This window comes from Bombus pascuorum, chromosome 15 (genome assembly GCF_905332965.1).
Source record: "Bombus pascuorum chromosome 15, iyBomPasc1.1, whole genome shotgun sequence".
In the NCBI taxonomy this organism is placed as follows: Eukaryota; Metazoa; Arthropoda; class Insecta; order Hymenoptera; family Apidae; genus Bombus; species Bombus pascuorum.
The window spans coordinates 4138552-4154048 of NC_083502.1; the positions used below are offsets into that span (position 1 = coordinate 4138552).

General features: G+C 34.4%; 1 protein-coding gene and 1 long non-coding RNA gene across 24 annotated transcripts in view; both read right to left on the reverse strand.

Annotated features, from left to right (window-relative positions):
• LOC132914846 (phosphatidylinositol-binding clathrin assembly protein LAP) overlaps positions 1-15497 on the reverse strand; it is a 32113-nt gene that overhangs the window by 7710 nt on the left and 8906 nt on the right. For 6 of the 23 annotated variants that reach the window (XM_060974316.1, XM_060974314.1, XM_060974318.1 and 3 more), the window contains exons 2-14: positions 9777-9919; positions 8671-8746; positions 7622-7636; positions 6835-6937; positions 6542-6750; positions 6361-6467; positions 6236-6277; positions 6046-6140; positions 4302-4470; positions 3645-3773; positions 3427-3556; positions 3145-3231; positions 1311-2027 (exon numbers count right to left, since the gene is read on the reverse strand). In XM_060974316.1, the coding sequence (XP_060830299.1) occupies positions 1311-2027; positions 3145-3231; positions 3427-3556; positions 3645-3773; positions 4302-4470; positions 6046-6140; positions 6236-6277; positions 6361-6467; positions 6542-6750; positions 6835-6937; positions 7622-7636; positions 8671-8746; positions 9777-9919 (2022 nt within the window). The remainder of the gene's footprint in view (positions 1-1310; positions 2028-3144; positions 3232-3426; positions 3557-3644; positions 3774-4301; positions 4471-6045; positions 6141-6235; positions 6278-6360; positions 6468-6541; positions 6751-6834; positions 6938-7621; positions 7637-8670; positions 8747-9776; positions 9920-15497) is intronic. The other 17 variants (XM_060974328.1, XM_060974327.1, XM_060974320.1 and 14 more) reach the window with 10 other exon arrangements.
• LOC132914885 (uncharacterized) lies at positions 13160-14601 on the reverse strand. The gene is made up of 3 exons (XR_009659708.1): positions 14444-14601; positions 13366-14357; positions 13160-13297 (listed from the first exon to the last, which is right to left on the reverse strand). It is a non-coding gene; the product is annotated as an uncharacterized LOC132914885 (long non-coding RNA).

Sequence of the window (15497 nt, forward strand, 5' to 3'; positions counted from 1 at the left end):
GATAAAAACGATGGTAAAATTGAACTACTTGCAATTAACTGGGATAAATTATAATAGAATAAAAGAACATATCCTTTGTAATTTTATATATGAAATTTACAACATTTGCAAGTACGTAACTCTTGAAAAGCCATGCTTTTTACTTTAACAGAGTATACCAGTGCGAATACGTGTATCATTACCTTAACTAAAGGTAATATATATTCATTTATCATTGTATTATATGGAATAAATATACAATATATAGTCATTTAATTCTTTGCAGTTTAATTTGAAATATCGACTTATTAATATCCAACTGCAAAAAATTAAAAATAGTAGGAGAAAAATGTAAAGAAAAAGGAATATTTCAAATATATACACAATCTATTGGATATATTATGCATTGGTAATTAAATAGTAAATTCAGGTAGTACTTACAATATATCTCTACATTTTCCAAAAAAATAAATTGTAAAAATTTTCCAAAGACATCATGCCAGTACCAGCAGGTATACATCCAAGCATTACAAATGCGTTAAATAATCAACCTTTATGAACAATTCAGTGAAAATCTACTTCACATACCAAGAACAGATACACAAATCACTGATGCTGTATATCTCCGAGCTTGTACTTTTGTGACAAATTTGAAACTGGTATTACAAATTTGCTTTCCCTCTCCATATTGTTCCAGAATTATTATATCATTATATAAACATTAATAATGCAAGATTGGTTCACTTCTTTATATTATCTCTAAATTACTAGATCCCCTTTTTTACACTAAAATATCGCAAACATTAATCCTTTCACAACCAAATGTTTGGAAGTTATAGAAGCAAAGATCTTTTTGGTCAATCATTAAAAAAATATTCTTTTTTGTCTTTATAAGGAAGATGTACTGTATTAAAATTAGTTTTAATAAAAATAGATGCAGTTATCACTTAACCGCGTTATGCCTATCATTCTTCCAAAAGTATTATTTTATTATTATTATTAATTTTTGACCAACTTAAGCCAGGTATGCAACTATTTGTGGATGGTAGTCTACATAAAATTAGTAAAATTCAATATTGATAGAAAATTCTTGATAATGAAATATAGATTCCACAAAAAATTGTACAAATATTATAAAGATGGAATTTCACCTTATCATGCTTTTCTGTAGTCTTCATTTTAAAGTACAACATTGCTTATATGTAACATCTAGCGTGAAAGAATTAATCATAAGGTACACAAGAGTACACAGGCTCATGAGGGCCACTGGAAAGCATCACTGATTCCTCTGACATGCAAACTGATGATAGTCATCTATACATTCCCGTCACCTGAGGTCGGCTGCTTAGCCGGAGACCCGTACCCCGCCGGGACTTGGGTTGGGATACCGTAGCCGACCATCGGCCCTCCAGGCATGACCGGTTGCCCGGTGGCAGCCATATTCGCAGCCATATCGAACATGCCAAAACCCTGTTGCAGAGGTTGCTGTGCTTGTTGCGCGGCGGTTGGTAGTTGTTGAGATATAGGTGCCGGTCTTGACGGAGACCCGCCCAGTGCCATACGAATGCTATCATTCAGATCGTCGAACGCGCTCTTACTTGGAGCGGCGGCGGTGGTACTCGACGTTCCAGTGGATAGTTTCCCAGCTGCCGCTCCGGACATTGTAGGCGAAGTTGGTCTAGGTGTACCGTTCATCGCTGTCGCGGGAGGCGGCGGTCTGGGAGGCGGCGTGGCAGTGGACTTACCGGAGGTCAGAGTCACAGAGGATGCCGCCTCCGCGGCGGCGTCCCCAGCGACACCCTCCGCGGTCCTGAGCACTGCAGAGTCGCCCCCAAAGAGATCTGCCTGGCCGCCAGCACTGAACAGGTCTCCGCCGATTTGCCCTTGTTGCTGGCCATCGCCACCGCTCACATTAGCGGCAACGTTTGCGGCACTCTGCTCGAAGAGACCGAAAGCGGCTGCGTTTGACTGCGTTGACTGGGAACCAAGGGAAGGGAAGTCGGACATAAAAGGATTTGGTACGGATCCGGCCGTTCCTGGAGCACCAGCTTGCGCAGAAATCAAGGTGCATCGATTATTAGCGTTTTCACTTTCTCAATGCGGGGTTAATTGCATCTTTACTCGCAAGGGTCTGATATGCTTTCTGACTACATTACTTGTCGTGCCTTGTCCTAACACGTGCACGCTGCATTGAAGATAATACTATAGGTGACAGTACACGTGTCTGACAATAAAGTTCTTGAATCGGGCCGATTAATAGAATACTCTGATATATTTCTCAATGAAAGCTTGTTGAATTTTGTATGAAAAGGTAAACTTTATTGTTACATCGTGTAGCCTATGGATCTGTAGTAAGAAGCATGGTCGTTATTCGCATATGAAGATCACAGGTAAAAAACATGATAAGCACAATTTTGACGAATTTCTGATTTTAATGCCACTTTATGATCAAACAGATCTAACAAATCTGTTAGTCTCAAAGATGTTAATCCTTTAAAAGTATCTAATAAGTTGACGAAGTTTTATGGGAGCTAAAAATTGTAATTATTAAGACAAGCAACATTTTCATATCTGTAATATTTTTATGTTACAATGAGAAGTATTTTGAAAATTTTGAAAGGAATAAAAAACACATGCTTAACTCCAGGACCAAATGAAAAGACAATTTTGGTAACATGAAAGCATACTAAATGTTAAAACTGCTTTCCTATAAAAAGCAGGAATGTGATTTATTGTACTCCTTCTCCATGGTTTTCATATTCTTTAAATAACAATGCCTCTTATTACATTAGCAATACTGTGATACTTGAGAGGTTAACCCCAAAGGTTTTTAAAGAATTCATTTTGAGATTGATCACAAAATAAAAACTACCCACTGTATCCAAAGATTCAATTTAATCGAATTGTTCTTGGCATATTGCTACAACCTTTTTTTTCAGGATTAACTTGCCCAGGCATCGTCAATGAATCTAAACGATTTAGTAAGATGCAAATGTATGATACAAAATCTGAAGCAAGAAATCCTTCACCATAAAAAGAGATGAATATATACATGTACAGTGTGAATGTGAAAAAAAGAAGATACAGTGCATTTAACTTGATAAGTGAGATAATTAAAAATCTTTATCTCGTAAACCAGCGAGATAGGTCGGATCAAGTACTCACCAGATTTCGAGTCTTGATTACCAAATACGGAAGAGAAACTGTTATCTGTAACAAAGTTATTATTTGCTGGGGGCACTGCGGCGAAACCTACAAATCAAAAAATAAAAACAGACCGATGAAATAACACAAAGAACATAATCATCGTACAATAATCGCCAAATAAAAATGTACAGTGATAATAAATAAAAGAGAACAAAAGGTTTAGTATCGTTTTTGTTCTATTATAAGATACAATAATAAAATAATTAATTAAATTACATAAAATAAAATACTCATATTTACCGTTACCGTTAGTCATCCACATGTTGTTCTGCGTTTGTGCGGTCGATGCAGTTGCAGGCTGTGGCGTTCCGAACATATCCGCGAAAGGATTCCCTGCTAATTGGAGCAGATCGTCTGACGCTTTTTGCGGCTGAAAACAACAAAATTTAATTTATAAAGAAATTATCATGGAGACAAAGGACATTATGCGTTCTAAAAAGGGGGAAGTTCCTAGTTACCTGACTTTCAGCTGTCGTTGTCGTTGATGGTGAACTGAATAGATCTACTATTGGTTGATTAGCGTTGTTGGTCGGTGAACTGAGGAAGGGATTCGTACTAGGTCCGCTCGATGGGGATTGCACTTTCGCCTAGAATAAGGAAATCAGGTAAGCTATGGAACCAATAGTTTTTTTATAATAACTGAGCCTCTAAGTCTTACAATCTAACTACAATAAATGAAGACCACATGGAAAAATATGGTAAATCCATATAAAATTGTTGGTTTTTATGACTTTTATGACACTTGGTAGTTAAAAAGAAGTATTTTAATATGAAGTAGCTGAAGAAGAGAATAACATGATAGATCCAAAAGTATAAGCTTTTCGAAAATCGATAATAAATCCATAATGTTTTGTAAGAAACGAATAATATTAATATAATTGTTATCTTAGCTTCACTTAATTAATATTAAGCTGCATAATTAATATCTTTAATATCTTTGAAATGTTCAAGAGGATTATCAAATGAAAAGGTAGTTTTGACGTGGAATTGGTTGACAACGTATTGAATTATAAAATTATAAAATTGAATTATAAAATTGCTCTTCTATAAAAGACAGGAAATGTGACTTATCACGTGTTTCACATGTGGTCTTGGAATAAAAAATTTTTCAGTACCTTGTACTGATTCATAGCAGCCTCCTCTTCCGCGAGGGCTTGCTGCCGTAGTGCTTCATCGATATGTCCATTTCCGGCATGGTCGAGGCGATTATTACTGGCTGCTGTTCCAAACGCAGTACTGGTGGAAGACAGGGCGGACACTCCCGACTTTACATTCGTTCTATTGCTGCTCGGGTAATGATTGGGCGATGGATGTGTGTCGATGGAGTGGTGTGGATTCACACAGGAAGAAAAAAGGAAGAAAAGCCATTTTCAGCAGCGAAGATAAGTGTGGCCGTAGGAACGAAAAAGGAGCGAAAAAGGAGCGAAAAGGAACGTTGATCATTGAAAACAAAGGAGAAGACAAAGAAAAAAAAAAGAAACAGTGTAGTACGTATAAAGATAACAACGATGTGTAAAAAATTCAGCTACTCAGTGCTCTTTCACCCAAACGTACATACAGATATGCTCCATAAATATATAATTATTGTACATGCGTAACACTAGCTTTCTTTCTTTTATCCACAGACATTAATGTGTTCTTTTTATACACATATATCTTTCACTACGTACGTTTTCAAATCAACTCACACAAGCAATTAAGTTGAGTAATACTACCTAACATGTCTTACAATAGAAACGAAAAAGAAAGAAGGGAAAAGAAAAAAAAAACACACACACACACACTTTCTCGTTTGCTACTGCTACGGTACGCACGCTTATATACAGACGACATATGTGCAAGAAAATATCACCTAGCTTTTAATTTTATATTCAAAATTGGCTATTTTATTGTTTGAAGAATGTGTTAATTGGAAATAAATGTTGATTATAGAGATTGTTATTGTTGTACGAACTTTGGTAGCTCATTGCGCAGAAAACATAATAGTCTCCGAATAAATGATCTAAAAACTGATCTATTTATGATCGGTTAATCAGGATAAAAATATTAATCAAAAATGCGATCATTTATCTGGAAAATACCGTATCTTAGTTTTATATTGTAAACGAGATTTAAAATATTATTAAGCGCTCTCGCCGCAAGTGGTTAAAAATTATATATATATATATCACCGAGATGGTGATCACACCGTGAATCAACAGAAACATAGATAATCGTGCAATAATCAGCGATAAACCATTTTAAAAAATGCCTGTGATAAAATGTAATCTCTTGAGCAGTAAGCTAAGTGAAATTTCCGTAGAAGACTTGGAACAAAATCTCTAGAAATCATAAGAAGCAATAACAAACTGATCTGATACCAAACATAGTTGACACTATAGCCCGCAAAACAGAAGACAATGAAGAACGAAGGAAACGAAGGAATGAAGTAAAGAATCTCCTGAACGAAAAAAGAAGCGCACGTTCTCAAGCAATAGAAAAGAAACGCCAACATTACCTTTTACCTTACAATTTACAAAACATTTTGCGAGGAGAGTAATATGATTAACGATTGGATGATAAATGGGATTTGCATCTTTGCGTTGAATTTGCAATAGAATAGTAATAAAGGAAATAGTCTGATAGGATTCGATGCCTAAATATGCGATATTGTGTTTCTTGAACCATGATAATTCTATAGAAAATATTGTTTTCCAAGTGAAAATACCTTATTCGTAGCATTTTTATACAATATGCGTATCATGTATAACATTTTGTTAACAGACAAATCGCAAAATATTCCTTAGAATTAGTGAATTTAATCCTACTCTGAACGTTAACATAGGTTTTATATGTTTGTACGAATTATAATTAACACACCTTGCAGACTGTGTTGGAGTGTTTGCTGCAGATCCCTTCTTTCCTTCCAAGGAGGCAAGGTGCTGCTCTAACGCATCCAGTAAGCTACTAGGGGCCTAAGAAATGTCCATTTTCAAAATTTCACAAATATACTTTCTTATAGAACTCAACGTTACACGCTATTTAAGTCCAATTGAGATATATTTCTTACCTTTGTTAGATCAGGTATGTCTCCTTTATCAATGCCAACGTTCTAAGGAGAAGCACAAAAATTAATCTCGACAAATTTTTGGAGCATAATTATGCGATTCATACGTAAAAGCTAATTCAACTTACCTCGGCAACCTTTAAAAATTCACCCACCCGATCCATTCGTATGAGGAACTTTTTGTACAAGTCCAGAGCTTCGCGACATTGTTTTTTATTCATATCAAAATACTTTTCTAAAATTAGGACCAACAATTAAATATTTCTCTCAAAAGATGACATAGAAAATATTAAATTATAAGTATACTACCTAGTAAGTTAATAATGCCATCATTGTAACAGGCAAACAATCTAATCAGATCCCGGAAAAGGAGCATGAAAGCCATGTTTATGACACCGTTGGTGAGATCATTAGCGGTGCAATCGAACTCCAATAGAGCATCCAACTGTGACTGTAAAACTGGCAAGGTTTTCAACAGTTTCTCAGCGTTCATTGTGCGCAAAGTACGGTCGTCCTTCCTAAAACACAATTTCAAAATAAATTATTTGCTACAAGTACGAGTAGCTCTCTTTCATTTTTACGAATCAAAGTTGATCGCTTACCCTCTTTTCACCTTGCAAAAGTCAAACGCTACGGTCCTGTAAGAAAGAGCCTTCTCATTGAGGTACTTCGCGTATCTCCTAATGAATGGTGACATGTCATAGCCTAATGACAGAAAAAAGATCAATTTAGAAGATAAATTTATCCTTTATCCATATTATTATACAAGAATCCAAAGAAACTTCAGGGTATAGTTAATGAAATAAATAAACACCCAGTCTTTTCCCAAAGGAGGTAAGATGAACTGAAAATTGAAATTGTGCAAGTGCAAAAATTTGCATACATGCAAATGAAAGCAGGCATAGATTTTGTTAGAATTATCGATCTTGATACGCTTTCAGCCTGTAACGTGAAAAATGTGTGCGACACGCAAATTATGAACATATTCATCTTCACCTCCTACATGAAACCTGAACGCATATTTCAGGAGAAATGTGTGATGATGTCAATTTAATTAGTGCTAGAAATCACAAGTGCAATGTTGATTTCCTCAGGGAATTTATTGCATGATACTTAATCACACAACTGGCATCATAAATTTTAAATAGTAGTCTGGAATACGGAGGATACAATTTTTCTATTTCCTGTTGTATAGTTTAATATCATTAATAAATAGTAACTAGGAATTAAACTAATTGTTAATTTTATTCAGGATTAAAATTTGCTCAACATTTTTTTATTATCCAATTTGTTTGCAAAGTGTTAAACAGAATATTAAGTTATAGTTAGGGATAGTAATACAGAAAGAACATTCACAGAGAAAGGAAATCGAAAGATATTTTAACTCACCAATACGAGCTCCTGCTGTGCCCAAATAGAGAGAAAATTAGTTCCAGGTTAGTAAATCATAGATGAATGCCAGATACGCATACATAGCTGCATAATGGTAGGAAGTTAGCCAGGAAGAACTTATTATTAAATTGCTGATTCCAGAATAAAGGCGATGGTGTTGTTAGAAACAGTTATACCTTAACTATATGTATACATATAACTAATTATTTGATTTTGACAATATCTTGATATTAATTATGTTAATAACCGATTTCAATACTTTAGCTGCAAATTAGCTTTCACATTTTTAATCCTTTTGACGGAGCGAAGAAACACATATCTTCTATTATGTTTTAAAATAAAATATTGCAATTAAGGTGTTGAATCGCTAAAGTTTATGTGCTCGCGTGCATGCTGCATTCGGATATATCTTTTTTACTTCTTGGTAAAGTTAAGAGATTATACAGTATACAGATTGTATAAGACGAAAGCAACAACAAAAATAATTCCATGCTACCTGGATAATGGTTCAATTAAATCACTGTCTAACGCGATTTTAATTTATCAAATTAATCGCCTGCAATTTTGAAGTAAATCATACAATTATCAATTAATTAAATTCATTCGTTAATAGTTATTTTAGCGATTATCATTCGGTTAATGTATATAGCTAAAATTCAATTCAATTAAAAATTTCTCTAAAATATCTGGGATTCGAATAGCGATAATTTTTGTAGCATACAACAAGTTACTCTACTCTCCCATAATTTTTTACATTTCATCATTCTCGTATTAAAATATTTCAAAAATTTTATTTCACAGCTTTTGCAAACTTCCATTTAATTCTTATTCATTTCTTTATTAATATTTAAATTTTATACTGCAACGTCTTTTTTAAAGAGATTTAACCGTTTTAAATAAAATACTACAATTTATTTAAAATCACTGTTAAGATAAAAAGAATAAGGAGCAATGAACATTGATAGGGAGATGACCGGAATCGACCATCTAATTGAACCACTCGGCAGAAGTTAATGCAAGAAGATTCTTTTAAACATTGTGGTCACCTTGAACGCCGCTTTTATCGAGAAAATTACTGAGTTGAAACGTGCTGTTACTGGACGCCAGATACTGTGTAAACCTCTGCAACAGAAAGGTCATTGCACTTGTAAGTTTTATTTTTTTAGGATCACCTGATATATATATATTTTTGTTCTTGTTATGTACACTATGTTCATCTCTTAATAATATACATAAGTTGAAGTAACCAACTAATTTTATTTCAACAGTGACATACAATTTTTATAATTCCTTATATTTAATAATTTCTAAGAAAATTATTAAAATAATAGAAATAATTAAAAATTTGATTAAGTATATCCTATTAAAGTTCCATGACGAATTATGGCGAACAATGTATGCAATATTTTAAAACACATCGTCGCTCGCATTACTAGTAGCATTATTGTCGCCGTTGTGGCTCTGTCCAAGGAAATGACTATGTTACAGTTGCTGTTCTATTGAATTGCATGTGCAAACCGTAAATGTTAGACTCTGGTCACGGACTCATGCTATTCGACCCCGTGCACATTCACGCACAGGCGACTGGCAAGGGCGACGACACTTCCCCTCTTCAACTCATTACTGAACCAAAATGAGTTAGACAACCTCTCGACAAATGTAAATAATACTCCAAACATTCTATTTCATGTTGTCAATTAAAAATTCCATACTAACAGTTCGTTGCAATTTAGCCTTAAAAATTGCAAACAATATTATGTTTATATCAAGTATATTAAATAGATAAATATATTTCATAGATTATTGGGACGTTAAAAGCTAAGTGACTTTAAACATTTATTCAATTTATCAAACTATAGAATGTTATCATAAATTGACTGAACTTTAAGAATAAGATAAAGCATAATATTCAAGTAACAGAAAATCATCATAATGGAGAGCCAATTAAAAAGAATATGGAAGTACAATTGTTTCTCGTGTTTTACAATTAAGTAATCAGATATTCGCTACCATATCGTTCCTAAATTGGCATTTATCAAGAGGCAAAGGGAAAGACAGTTCGTCTGATTGCTTTTGAGAAGTCATTTTATCGAGAGAGCCACTCATGGGTACTCCTGTATCCTCTTCTGCATTGCAGATACGGGGCCTTTACCTCATTGCCGTAACAAAGCATATGGTGCACCGTGATCAGAGCTTTAAAAACGACCGTCCAGTTCGTGTTCTGCGACCGTTCTATCAACAGATTCGCCAGTTGAGGTATCGACACGTTGGGTTCGTTCGTGCACCGCACCAAGTCTGAAACAGAGAATAACGAGTCTCCAATTATTTATAGTCACGAATTTCTTTCTCCTTTTCTAATAAAATTACTTTCTCTACTTTTAATACTTATTCAAAATACATTAGTATTCATTATAATAATTTATATTTACAGTAATGTATTACAGTAATTTATTATACAGAGCACCCCAAGAATCGTGAAAGATGCGATTCTACGTGAAAAAGTAAGTCAAAAATATTTTTTCGTACGACGCTTCATTTTTGAGAAAATCAAACCTATACAGATAAAAAGACTCCCTTTTTCCTTTTCTTTTTTTAGTTTAGTTCAATGAGAATAGTTTCTTCTTCGTGTTAGAAGTAGACACAATATATGCACACCATAGTAAAGTTGTGTAAGGTAGAAGAGATGGCGTGATAAAGAATCTTCATAAATAGTAAACCAAGGATTTTCTTTTACTTCTTCCCTGAGAGGACGACCACCCATAAGCTTTCTCATTGTTCTCGGGACCAGTAGCAATTAAAAGAAGACCAAGATTAGTCATTATCTCTTCCAAGCCGTTTCCAGTGAAACCATCAAGGGCTATCTACCATCTCGACAGAGTACTATCGTTTCCTTCTCATCCCGACAGGCTACACTATTGATCGAACCGTTGTTTTCTACCATAGCAGATGAAAAATCTCGTGGTCGAGAAACTGACCTTCAAACGAAAGAGACACTCATTCTATTTTACATTGCCCATATATATAGGATCTGTGTAAAGAAACACGGAACAGAGCATAGAACTAGTTTTCCGCGAATGATTCATGGCTTCCAATCGCGTCTCCCCGTCCCATTCATTCTCTAAACACGGAATGGAACGATCCGTTTATTTGAACTGAAATATCTTTCCTAGAAGACGACGTTCTACCACTTGGTATGGAAGCAAAGGGGTCTAAAATTAAAACCCTACGTCCATATCGGCAAGAACGCATTTTACGATGGTTTCCAATGACACAATAACAATTAGAAGGTATAAGAAAGAAGGTATAGTAGCCGACAAAGGGCTATAGATCGCCAAGCGGTTTTGCAACCGACGTCTAAGAATATCGAGCACACCACGTGCGTTCCTTCCCTCATCCAAATCTTCCGCTTCAATTACTTTCTGTTTTCTCCGGCGTTGTAAAAGGTCTTCGAACGTCTTACACAACTTTTATCATTGTTCAGATTAGATTTTATGTAATCTGAGAGCGCAGAAGTGCTCGACGTGATCTTTCGCATGAAATTCTTTGTTTGTTTTCAAAGAATAAAAGTCCATCGTAGCCGTTGCCAAAACGGAAAACATGTCTCGGCAAGTGCTCGACCTTGTCACGCTTCTTCTTTTCTAATAATGTACTCTCGAATACAGACCGCAAGCCGTCTCCATTGAGTAGTGCTCCTTGCTATTTATAAAAGGCACAAACCACGCAGTTTAGTGTTTACTGTTTGCATTCTGCCAGTGGTGTAACAAGTGCAACCAACGCCATTCGTCTATATGTATTGTACATGTAACAATCTGGTAGACGGGCTCAGAAGTATAAGTGAGATCTTCGACATGATAAATGCGCTAATATTTCCTACACTGCAGTCTTTTCCTTGTGATTCTAACAGTGCAAATCAATCTTATTTCTTCCCTGCCTTTTACCTGAGATTCTAATAGTATATCCAAATTCTGACATCTGATCTTACATTGCACTTTAAAATGTTATATATAGAACATTAAAATATTACAACATATTCTAAAGAATATTCTTCTTCCAATAATAATATTATAGAATATTATGATCCATTTTGTTCTATTGGAATAATAAAATTCTATAAAATAATATAAACAAAGAATATTGTGCATTTATTATTTCCTTACAAAACGAAAGAAACTTTTGGGACAACCTAATACAATATTTACTATAAACTACGAATTCTTACGTATATATGAGAAATCCAAAAGTTTAAAAATGCACACAATGTGCATAATATGGAAAGTGTATAAAATATGCAAAGTTTAGCATATATTATAATATTTAGTAGGTACAGCACCCTTATTTGTTACTATAAAAGTATGAATTTGCATAAATATACGCAGTCTAATTACAAGTGCTTCTCTGCAGAACTAATTCTTCACACTTATACCACGCCCCCTAGAAAATAACCAAAATATAGGTTAGGAATCTTCGAATTGGATTAGAAAGGAAACAGGTGGCTCCCTAAAAGATAAATCAGGTTAGAGGAATAGTTACAGATTCCATTTGAATGGATTTAGCAAAAAGCGAGAAAATTAAAGTAAAGAGGAAACAAGACTTTTCGTTGTCCAAGATTTTGAAGTGGCACCGCTACCGACTTGCGATATCAGGTTCCACGACTGTTTATCTGTTCTTTACAGACCAGGAAAACAGCTACACTTGAGCTAACCAATATGTAAAGCAAATACAGAATAGAAATTATTAAAATGCTTTCTAATTCTTGTCAATTAAGTCCAATGGTTCACAAAATTCTTTCAAATTTGTTCAAAGGTATTTCCAGAGACACCTGTTCAAGTGCCGGGTTGTCCAAAAAGTTCGTTAATTTCAATTATAAATTTCTATCAAATAATAGAACATTCAAATATAGGAATACTATCCTTAGAGAATCAAACTGAAAATTTGTTAATAAAATAGGTTTCTTTTTTACAATGAGATAACACTTAACCTCATACATCCAGGAAATTTTGAGTCATAGAATGTTCACTTCCATTTTTATGTATCTCGATATTTACTCAACACAATTTCAACGTTATTTGTTCTAGCCTTTACAAAATTCATTCAGAAAACACAAACAAGAAATGAAATACTTTAGAAGCTCGTAAAAACTATTTGAAAGAATTAATTTTCGATAAAAGATAAGAACTTTTTCTAGGAGAGAATAACGAAATTACAGATGACAAAAATTCAATTCTCGACGGATCTTTCTTAAAATTCGCTAAGAATTTTCCTAATATAATATGCTTAGCACGTTGTAAGTTACCAAAATAGCATCTACAAGTATCTTGCAATTGCCTAGGAAGGAAAGCTTGCCATGTATGTACAACCTCGAATAAAAATCGATAGAAAGAGACCCATTCCGCCTCTTGTTTTCGAACTGACTTTATAAATAAACAACGAGAAGCACATTGTGGCGGGTATCGTTGATGGACAACATGTTTATAGCCGTTGGAACAGAGGAAACTTGATGAATCGAACAGTTGTTGAGAAGAACGGGAGATTGGTCGTTAAATGTAGCGAAGAACGCAATCATTATCGGAATTTATCTGGAAATTGAAGGGGTGTGCATGCTGAGATGTTCCTCCCGAGAGTCCAGACTCGAATGGGGGGCGTCACCGATAACGTGTTTTGGTAAGACGATAGCTGTAACAAGCGAGGATTATCAAAATAAACAAACTTTCATATATTGCAAATTAGGAACATCTGGTTACCTCGACCTTGCATCATTCTATTTCTCGCATTCCATTTTACAAACTTTCTGTCGGCTCCTGATACGTTTCATATTTCCAACAACGATACAAATACATATTTTGGATAATATAGTTCATAGTTGGAGAATAAAAATAGAAAATTAGAAAACTTAGCTTTGTTCCCAACTGTATGAATTAATATGCTGGTTCATACAAAGTATGAAACATTTTGAAATTTTAGTAGTATTCTAATGAGACTCGATTACGATGATCGTTAGGCTGGCGGATATTTATGCAAATTTTCGTGGTGACAAATGAAAAAAATGGAACCTAAACAGAGATTTCCATTACTTATTAAATATCATAATGAGTACTATGGATATTCTATATCTGTGGCTTGTTGCAAGAAGTACCAACGTCAGTATTTATGAACTTGAGATATTAACACTTAAACATACGTTAAAAAATTCATGTTCAAATAATATCCGACAGAAAAGTTTCTGCTGTTTCAAATTTCTTTTCTAATACAAAAAGAAACAATTTTAAAGCTTATGCTATTCGTGCTTTTTATGTTGACTTTGGTATTTTTGGCAGATAGCTGATTTTATAAAAAATTTTCAATAAATGCCATTATAGTGATTCCTAGATAGAATTTGAAACTGCCGTTTTTTGTATAAAATATACAATCGCTTGCAAACTCAATACCGGGCTTAACTTAATTTTGCAAAAATACGACATTGCCACTTCTTGCATCAAGCACACGATATATTTGTACATATTACGCGATTTCTGTGTATTTCTGTGCTTCCAGATATTCCAGATAATCGGATAAAAATCCGCGTTAGTAGTAACAACGTATTTCTTCAGTTTTATTCATAAATTTATAAATCCCATATAATCAAAAAGAAAATTCCAGTGGTTTCCATTTATGTATATCTCTTATTCCTTTTGCAGTCTTGCTATAATTAGAAAGTATAGTACAATCTTGTCTCCAGGAACGTTGGTAATCGTTTCTGCAATAAAATTCGAACGATAATTTGTATTCTATTTATACGGAATATTTTTGATAAAAGTTACTTTAGAAAGGGTGGTCTTCCACTTTCCATTGGATAATTTTAAATAATCACGCTGCCGGGAGTTACGTAGAAAATGGCGACAGTAGTGAAGTCCAATCCAATCCAGCGTATAATTGCAGGAATTCGAAATGGAACAGTCCGAAGGACAATGATTATTATCCAAGAAGGAAAAGGAGCGTGCGAAGAGACACAGGAAATATCGATGGTAGAAATCTTCGAGACTGTTAGTCGTACAATGCCCGCGAGCAAATTACACTTTGCAGATAAATTATACGACTCGACTTACGTGTCTTCGAATAGATTATCATAGGCACTTTCCATTGCTGCACGTTTACGTGTCGAATTAATAGAATTACGTAAACTGTCTTTACCATAATGAATGATTTTATCCCGGGTGAATGAACAGGAATTTATCGGAAAATTCGTTTTTAAGGATAAAAGTAATCTTAAATTAAATTTCCTATAAACGTATAAAAATCCCTAGATTAGTGACAAGCAAGAAGCCCCGCGACTGGTGTGAATCACCTTAATTTCTCGTTTCTCAATTTCTGAATGACGATATGATTAACAACGACCACGATAGCAACCACGGGGATCTCCGTAAATATCTATTCATCACGTTGAAATTACGCAAGAAGCTTCTATTAACAAATTGCATAAATCATGACGTAATAATTAAGATCCCCCTTTCTCCCTAGGAAAAAGCAGGCTCAGCCGTTGATAATCGACTTTTCTTGAAGGAAGGCGAGGTTAGTTATAATCAGGAAAGGAAATCATGCCAGTAATTGCATTACTGGTTTACTACGGCAAAATAATGTACATCGTTAAGAGAAAATTTGTTTTTCTTATACGTATTACTTTTGATTTTAATTTTATTATCTAAGATGTTTTTTGGTTAGCTAAGGACAGGGGTCCAGATTGTGCAACTTGTGGAAAAACAATGATTGATAATTATGCGGTTTATATAGACTTTCCCTAATTTTCACTATGTAATTCTCTAATCTAACCTAATCTAATCTGACCTAACCTAACCTGACCTAATTCTTTTTTTTATAAATTCCGACCATTAAATAAATA